We start from the raw sequence: 9145 nt of genomic DNA, 5'->3' as shown, positions 1-9145 counted from the left end.
CTTTATTGAGGATGAGGGGCAGGTGGGAGCAGTGACAAAGGTCCCCACGGCTGCCAGGATCCTGAACTGGCATTTCACCAGGGCACGACCTTCCCTTCCCAGTCCAGGAAGGTGCCAGTGTCCTTCTCAGAGATGGAGGAGAGCACCTTCAGCATCCCTTTCACGCTGGCATCCACTGTCACGGGGGGCTGTGGGGCAAAGGGGGAGAGGCAGCCTGTGCCCGAGGCCAGGGAGCAGCCAAGGCTGGGGGAAGGAGCTGCTCCAGTGCAAGGGCAAAGCTGAAAACCTGGGACACCCTGGACAGGGGGTCTGAGAAGGAAACCCAGCACCAGGGACCAGGACAGGGGGACCTGCCTTGGCAGGGATTGGGCAGGAAGGGAAGTTAAGGGCAGGGGATCAGGGCAGTAATTTCCACCTGTGGGAAATCAACACAGGGCTCTGATGGAGCCATGGAATTCCTACCGTGTGTCCAGCAGAGCTGCCCAGGTCAGTTTGCACCCAGCCAGGGTGGAGAGCGAGACAGAGGACCCCGTGCTCCTTGTATGCCAGGGACTGACACTTGTTCAGCATGTTCAGAGCAGCCTGTGGGGAGACAGGGCAGGGATGGTGGTGGGAGGGGCGGGGGGGCTGCAAGGGGACCTGCGGCTGTGGCAGCGCAGGGAAAGCAAATCTGTCCCCAGCACGATGTGACAGTACCTTGCTGCAGCGGTACGAGGTAACTTGCATCTCCTCCCAAGCATAAAGAGAACTGATGGAGCCAGCAATGCTGGACATGTTGACAATGGCTGCCTTGCTGCAGCTCAGCCCTGAGCCTGGGCTCCCCTGGGCAGCCTTCTTCAGCAAGGGCAGGAACGCCTGCGAGGAGGAAGAGGAGACAGGGGAGACATGGATGTGGCCCAGGGGAGAGGACCCGCTCCTTCCACAGTGGGCAGCACTGGCACCAGCATCAGAACATTGTCCCTTCTCTCCCCACTGCCCCAGCCTGCCAGGCTCCAGCTCCTGAGCTCCAGCCCATGGCTCCACAAGCTTCTCATCAACTGAGAGCCCATCAGGCTCCAGAGTGGAAGCAGGACCCCCTCCCACCAGCCCTTCACGCTCCCCCAGGACAGCCCAGCTTGGGTGAGGGTCTCACCTGGCCCATCAGCAGAGGCCCAACTGTGTTAGTGGTGTAAGTCTCGGTCATGTCTTCCAGTGTCTCATTTTCAAGCAAGGTTATCTTGACAATTCCAGCATTGTTGATTAGAAGGTTCAGCCCAGAGCCCCCTAGGTGCTCCCCAACTTTGGCTGCAGCTGCCTTGATGCTGGCAGGGTTGGCAACTTCTGCAGAGCCAACATAGGGAAGGTCAGTGTCCCTGTGGTGACTTGGAGCCCCCTGTGTCCCCCCAGGAATGTGCCCCCCACAGCTCCCTCCCATGTGGGGTTCCCAGAGCTGTGATGAGTGCCCAGGCATTTGCCAGAGGAACTGGGACAAGAGGGAACCTACCGAGAGGGATGATGACCAGGTTGCGATGTTTGGAGGCCAAATTCTGTAATTCCTGCAAGAGAGGTCACAACATTGGCACTGACAGGCTGGAACAGCTCTGCAAAGGCTCTCCCAGCAAAGCCAGTCTAAGCCTGTGCCCAGCACCCTGCTCCAACTGCCCCAGTCCCAATGGATGGGGAGTGCTCCGTGTCTCCCTCACACACCACGTACCTCCGTGCCCTCCACACATCCCATGCACAGTTGCTCCCATGGACACCCCTGCCCAGTTGCCCTGTGCTGCAGGTGCCCCAACGTGGCTCTAACCCTTTTCAAACCCCCTCCCAGCTCCAACCTCCACCCTGACACTGAGCACTCCCGTCCCCCAGCACAGCCACTGCCTCCCAGCCCGGCCTCACCTGTGCTCGCTGTCCCTTGGGGTCCCGACAGGTTGCAAACACCCACTGGGGAGGTTTTGGCAACCCCAGCAGATGCTGGATGAGCCCCAGGCCGATGCCCCTGTTGGCCCCAGTCACCAGCACAGAGCGGACACAAAGCTCTCCCATGTTGCTTCTTCCTCTGCTCCAGTGTTGTTTTCTCAGCTCTCTAAGGTTTCCTGACAGCATATTTCACAGACACACCCCAGTCCCTCAGGGCTTGCACCAATCCTCGGCTCCTCTCCAGGAGGAGCATCATCTCCAGGTCTTTTTGCTCCAGGACACAGATCCTGGCTGGGAGCCTGTCCTAGTTACCTAAAGGCAAAAATCACTTGATGCAAGGGCTGGAGCAGCTCTGCTATGGATACATGCTGGAAGAGTTGGGGCTGTTGAGTGTGAAGAAGAGGAGCCTCTAGGAAGACTATAGAGGACCTTCCAGTACCTAAGGGGGCTCCAAGAGAGCTGGAGAGGGACTTTGGACAAGGGCATGAATTGACAGGACAAGAGGGAACAGCTTCGAAGTAACAGAGGGAAGGGTTAGATTGGGTATGAGGAAGAAATTCTTCCCTGCGAGGATGGTGAGGCCCTGGCACAGGTTGCCCAGTGAGGTTGTAGCTGCCCCATCCCTGGAAGTGTTCAAGGCCAGATTGGACGGGGCTTGGAGCAACCTGGGATAGTGGAAGGTGTCCCCGCCCATGGCAGGGGGGTGGAATGAGATGAGCTGTAAGGTCCCTTCTAACACAAACCATTCTACAATTGTTTCTCTGATTTGCCAAATAGCAGTGTGTTAAGGACTTTTTTTGCAAGTAGATACATGCCACAAATCACAACAAATCTCTGATTTGTTTTTGCTGGGCTGTTACCACATAAATTGGCAGTTTATGCTGTGGTGGTGCTAAAACAACATCACCATGGACCTGTTTGAGAGAAAATTGCATTTTGCACATCCCATGACAGCATTTCAGCATGGGATAGCAAACCCCTTTGATATTCCTGCATTGCCAGTCGGATCTGGCGTGGACATCTCTCTCCAGCTCTATGGGGCTTTGTAAATTCCCTCTGTACCCTGGAACAGGCAGGTTGGTGGCAGCCCCAGCCTTCTCCTCCCATAGCAAGCTTTGCCAGCAGATGTTCATTTCCCCTCACACAGGGAGCAAAACTTACCATTTTGTTTGCTTGGTCCTGGTGATAAAGCCCAGTGCACGTGACAGAAATGCACACCAACACACCGTGCTTTTTGTCATGGCAAATGAGAAATAATCTCTGCTGGCAGGTGGTAACCAATATTTCCCCTCCAGGAACTTGTGGAAAATGATCCCTGCTAATGTATTGGCTTATTTGCTCCCCTGTTATTCATAAGACTTTGCATACAGGTACAATATCAGCACATTAAGCACTCACACACCTTTCAGTCACTTGGACAACCTCACGGCCACCAAGACTGGGGTTTGACCCTTCTCTGTTGTACTGCTTTTCTTTCATGGCAATGTCCCTTTTTGCGGTCCCACAGTCCTGTCTGCACCAGCAGATGCTTTGGCATCGATGGCCATCCAGTGCTGTGCTATCCAGCTTCTGGGTAAAACACTCCTCTGAGGGAACACGACAGCAGCAACCAGCTCCTTCCCTCCTGTGCCTCGACAGCTTGTATGGTGAGCTGGTCACACATCTCCTCTCTGCTCCCTTCCTCAGCCTCTCCTTCAGTTCCATACAACTCACTTTTCCCCCTGTTTTCTTTCCTGAGGTTAATGAGACCTCAAATTTTCTGCATTGGGTTGAGAGAATCCTTTTGCCTTGTGAATTCCTACCACTTACCAGCAGTACAAAGCTCTGGGATTTTCAGCTTCTGTCTCAGACTGATCTCTCACTGAGGAACCCCCAGATGGCTGGACTGGCATTCAGGCTCCTGTAGGTCATTTCAGTCTTTCCTTTTAATGACCACAGACCTCAACTTTACTCGACAACAGATGTCATTTGCACCAGAGCTCAGCTCCTCCAAACAGACTTTCTATGGTTTTCTTCTTCTAGGCAGAGGATGAGGCCATCACCCACAGCCTGTTTGAAAGCTCCATAGTGCCTCAGAACCAGATGGCACCAGAAACCAAACAATTAACCTTTGAAGTCTCCTGGTTTTGCTGTGTCACTACATTTATGTAGCCATCTAATTGTTTTGGAGTTGTAACTTTATAATGTTGACTTTGCTGTGGGGCCCAACCCTGCATTATAGATTATTAGAGTTTAAACAAGTGCTGCTTCACCAGGAATCAGAGTCCAACCTGGCATGAAGAGGCAGAGGGGAAAGCAATCAGCCTCACTGCCTTACAGCCCAGCCTTGTCACAAGGGCTGCTGCTGTCCCCAGGTCTCTGGAAGGGACCTTAGACCAGCCCCTAAGAGGAGATTCCAATTGTTCCTTTGCTCTGAAATGTTCTTGCATGGTCCAAACCTTAAGCTGAGCATTAAAGTCCTTAAAATCATGGGTTGGAAAAGACCTCCAAGCTCAACCAAGAGCCTAACCATTCTGCTAACACTGCCAATTCCACCACTAAACCAGGTCCCCACACGCCACACCCACACACTTTTTGAACACTTCCAGGGATGGTTACACCACCACTTTCCTGAGCACCTGCACCAATACTTGAAAACCCTTTTTGTGAAGAATTTTTCCCTAATATCCAATTTGAACATTCCCTGGCACAACCTCAGTCCGTTTCCTCTTGTCACTTGGGAGAAGAGACCAACCCCCACCCGGCTACACCCTTTTTTCAGGGAGTTGTAGAGAGCAATGAGGGCCCCCCCTGAGCCTCCTTTCCTCCAGGCTGAGCCCTCACAGCTCCCTCAGCTGCTCCTTAGCAGACTTGTGCTCCAGACCCTTCCCCAGCTCCACTGCCCTTCTCTGGACATGCTCCAGCCCCTCAATGTCCTTCTTGTTGTGAGTGGCCCAAAACTGGACACAGGATTCAAGGTGCAGCCTCTCCAGCGCCAAGCACAGGGGCACTGTGCACTCCTCTCCCATGACCCCCCAGGCAGCTGAAAATTTCACCTAGGGGTGTTTTCCACATCTCCACACCGAGGAGACCTGGGAGCCAGTTTTCCAGTCATGCCTTTTCCTGCCTCATTTGCTGCAAGGCCAGGTGTGCTCACACTCACAGGGGTGATTGCACAACGACAGTGCTGCTCACAGAAACACGGGGGAACACGCTTTTCTCTGCCTGCCAGGGGAGGGGGGGTGTGGCACAATTAGCTTTAGCACATTTAATCTACCGCAAATAAGAACAAAATGGCTTCTATTTATCAAGCAGATTTGCTCCAAAAGGCATTCAGATCTGTTTGGGACACTTGCTATTAGTCACTTGCCAAAGAATCAATAGGTGGTGATGAACGAGCCACTGATCAAAGGGTGGGGTGAGACCCAGCACTGAAAGTGAAGCTGGGCAGGCTCCCACCCGCCCTGACTCATTTTCTTGTGGGCTAAAGAGGATTAGTGATCTAGTGGGGGTTGGAACTACGAGATCTGTAAGGGCTCTTCCAAGAGAAGCCATTCTGTGATTTTATGATGTGATTTCATGACTAGTGATATCCCATTGCAAAAGAATGCAGGGACTAGGGGTGAGAGCCTGAGCCTGACTGCAGCTCCCAGACAGGGTTTCCCATGGCCCCTTTGTCACAGCTTTGCTGTTTTCCAAGAAGACTGATCCAGGTTACACCTGCATTATACCAGAGCTGGAGAGGGACCTTGGACAAGGGCATGGAGTGACAGAACAAGAGGGAACGGCTTCAAGCTGACAGAAGGCAGTGTAAGATTGGGTAATAGGAAGAAATCCTTCCCTGTGAGGGTGGTGAGGCACAGGTTGCCCGGGGAAGCTGGGGCTGCCCCGTCCCTGGAAGTGCTCAAGGCCAGGTTGGACGGGGCTTGAAGCAACCTGAGATAGTGGAAGGTGTCCCTGCCCATGGCAGGAGGGTTGGAACAAGATGGTCTTTAAGCTTCCTTCCAACGCAAACCATTCTGTGATTCTATGACTCTCAGATTTAAAATGCCCAGATCTCCACTCAAACTCCCTTGGGCCACAGCACTGGGACCCACTGCCAGCCTGGGGCCTCACACTGAGTTCAGAACCTCTTTTCTGGGGATGTTCAAGCAGTCAAGGTGCCTCAGCTACCTGGGTGCAGCCGTGCTGGCAGCACTGGCAGTTGACCACAAGGACAGAACTGCATTGCCAGGACTCCTGGGGACACCAGAGATCCCCACTGACCTTCTTTTCTGCCACTCTCTAAGGATAGAGGGATGGGTTATCCTTCCTGCTTCAGCAGGATTCCACAAAGAGGGACCTCAGAACTACCATGCAAGACAAATTTGCTTTCCCACCATCACATTTGCTAACAGGGATGGCTGAGCACAGGCTGTTGTGTGTGACAGTTATGCTCCATCTCAGGAACACTAAGGCTTAAATGACCAGCTTGTGACTGGCTTGGTTTGACATCCACGTGTTAAAGTGAGAAAAGGAGGCATGTGTTAGTTTAAGAATAAATACAGTAATAATGCAGAAGTTAATTTAGGAATCGAGTTGAAAAAAAATCATTGTCTTATTAAGGAAAAACATTTCATTGTGAAACACTGGATCTTTAACAGTACAATCTTTAAATTAAAAAGCATATAAGGAACTATTGAAAATTCACTTCCTGCAGAGAAGTTAAAAGCTGAGCCCCCTGCTACTCCAAAAATGTCATGACAAGGTAGATGATGTGACCTACTGCCCACAGAGCTGAGCAGAAAAATGCAGTCAGTGAACAGCAAAAATTCATACTGTTCTGTAAGTAGCTGTGGGGACTGCACACTGCTCGAGTAAAACAGGATGCATTGATATTTTATCAGCAGAAATTAAAACTTTCCATAGCTGTTCCTTCTGTTTTCAAACTGTATTTGTTAAGAGGGAGGGAAAAAAACTCCCCCTTTTTTTTTGCTAAGATGTTTCCCCCACTCCCTCTAACTACATTTTTTTTCTAATTCCAGTGACTAAAGCAGCACTTACCATGGATCCATCAGCTCAGTACAAAGGACATGTGCCCACATGTATTTTGGTTTTTACAGCGTGGAAACTTTAATCGAATTACAAGATCAACGAGCTGATAACAGGAATGACTAGTTTAGATTTTTAGCTAAGTGAACTCAAATATTTCTTTGTATTCTTATAGAGGTTTAGTGGTACGTGTCATGGCAGAGAGGTGGGAACTAGCTGATCTTTAAGGTGCCTTCCAACCCAAAGCATTCTAGGATTCTATGATTTATACTCTCAAGCACTTAAAATGCACGAATATCTGACTCAGGCTTTACCAGGCAGCAGGAGTTTCCCAATGCACTTGGGTAAGCTTTGGGGATTTTTTTGTTTTGTTTTGGTTTTTTGTTTGTTTGGCTGGGTGGGTTGTTTCTTTTTCTTTTTGGTTGCGTTTCTTATTATGACCTTCTGGAAGCCTCTCAACTCTTCACTAACAAGGTTTTTCAAAGAATCGATAATCCCCTATTTTATATGGGAACAGAAGCACAAAAGCTGGTCAAGCAATGCCCTCAGCGGGAAGTATTCGGTTACAGGATGCTCAGAGCTGCCTTCCTTTCAGGGGTCACATTTGCATTCAGAACAGGCCCCTCCTGCCTTCAGCTGTGGCTGCCCATTAACCATTTCTGCACAGCAGATCACGGGGGATCCCTGTATCCAAAGCTTTTTGAAACAAGCACCTAGGAAGAGCCTGTTAATGCAATTTGCCTGCAGTGTGCAGGATCTGTGTGGAAGAGGTGGCCAAAACCCCATCCCACACAGTGTGTTTCACTGTGACTGTTTGTACCCCAGTCCTTATTTGCAGAGAATGAGGCTGCAAAAGGAGAATGGGACCTTTAATCCAAATATCTGCCATAAGGAGGGTTTCTTCTTTTTAGTTTATTTATTAGTATAATTGAAGATTTTTATTAAATCCCAACTTCCGTACATATCTACAAAAAAAGGTTCTCAAAGCATTTTAATATCCCAAACTAAACTGGGGAGCAGAGGCTCCACCATGGAGAAGGATAAAGTTAACACAAATCACCTGATGCTACCACTACATTGATATAAGTATTTAGTTTCATTTAGATATGATTTGTCTAGTGTTTGTCAAGCAAGGATGAAAATAAGCGAAAGAAATAATGATCCTTAGGTGCACCAGGGTTGCTCAGTCATTACTTTGCTGCTGAGCTCCTGATTATGTGCTCACCCTAATGGGATTTTAATGTTGGTTGTGCATCTGGCTGTCCATGTAACAGCTGAAAATAAAACACTAACACCCACCCCCAGGCTGGCAGCAGGGCTGGTATATGCAGGCCCCTTCCAGACACTGTCCTCCAAGTGATGTTTATTGTCTCTTTTCTGTATTCCCTTTTCCTCTCAAGCCCTGTTTTCCCACTCCTAGATGCCAGCAAAACTTTTCCTTGCTTTCCTCCTTAACTACACCTTTGGTACAGCTGTTGAACCAGGTACCTGACACTTAGCAGCAAAAATAAGAAGAAAACATCTCCCAAAACAGCTGAACCCCCAACTGCAGTCTAAGTCACAGAATGGTTCGGGTTGGAAGGGACCTTAAAGACCATCTCATTCCAATCCCCTGCCATGGGCAGGGACTCCTTCCACTAGCCCAGGTTGCTCCAAGCCCTGTCCAACCTGGCCTTGAACACTTCCAAGGCAGGCACAGCTTCTCAGGGCAACCTGTGCCAGGGCCTCACCACCCTCACAGGGAAGGATTTCTTCCTATTATCCAATCTAACCCTGTCCTGTGTCAGTTGGAAGCCATTCTCTTGTCCTGTCAATTCATGCCCTTATCCAAAGTCCCTCTCCAGCTCACCTGTAGACCCTTTAGGCACTGGAAGGGGCTCCAAGATCTTCCTGGAGCTTTGTCTTACCCAGGTTGAATGACGCCATCTCTCTTAGCCCTTCCTGGAGATCCTCCAACCTCTGAAGATCTTTATGGCCCTATTTAGTTACCAAATTTATTGCACCTGATGCTCAGGGAAAGAGCCAAATCAGGTGCATATCTGGGCAGGCAATAAAAACAGCTGTGAAAGAACTGGTACCTTCCGGTGCTAAATAGCTTTATGGTCGTTTATTTTTTTTTTACCCTTATCTACAATAAAGGTTACCGTGCTTAAGGTGTTGAAGACACCACCCAAGAACCCCTGCAAGCTTTCTGCCTCGCACACCACCCTTGGGAAGAGATGGGGGTCCCCTCAGC

At 50.1% G+C, this 9145-nt stretch overlaps 2 protein-coding genes across 2 annotated transcripts in view; one reads left to right on the top strand and one right to left on the bottom strand.

Annotated features, from left to right (window-relative positions):
- Positions 1-6: 6 nt before the first annotated feature.
- LOC103753931 (C-factor) lies at positions 7-2066 on the bottom strand. The gene is made up of 6 exons (XM_018083561.2): positions 1879-2066; positions 1484-1535; positions 1133-1320; positions 697-855; positions 463-582; positions 7-188 (listed from the first exon to the last, which is right to left on the bottom strand). The coding sequence occupies exons 1-6, from the start codon at positions 2023-2025 to the stop codon at positions 75-77; spliced, it is 780 nt and encodes a 259-aa protein (XP_017939050.2). The 5' UTR covers positions 2026-2066; the 3' UTR covers positions 7-74.
- A 5873-nt stretch (positions 2067-7939) lies between these two features.
- Positions 7940-9145, top strand: part of LOC103753961 (C-factor) — a 4901-nt gene continuing 3695 nt past the window's right edge. Inside the window, exon 1 of the mRNA XM_029965502.1 lies at positions 7940-7954. Within this exon, the coding sequence (XP_029821362.1) occupies positions 7940-7954 (15 nt within the window). The remainder of the gene's footprint in view (positions 7955-9145) is intronic.

The sequence above is a fragment of the Manacus vitellinus genome, unplaced genomic scaffold (genome assembly GCF_001715985.3).
Source record: "Manacus vitellinus isolate BGI_N305 unplaced genomic scaffold, ASM171598v3 scaffold_10_pilon, whole genome shotgun sequence".
Classification (NCBI taxonomy): domain Eukaryota; kingdom Metazoa; phylum Chordata; class Aves; order Passeriformes; family Pipridae; genus Manacus; species Manacus vitellinus.
This window is presented reverse-complemented; position numbering and strand designations above follow the sequence as displayed.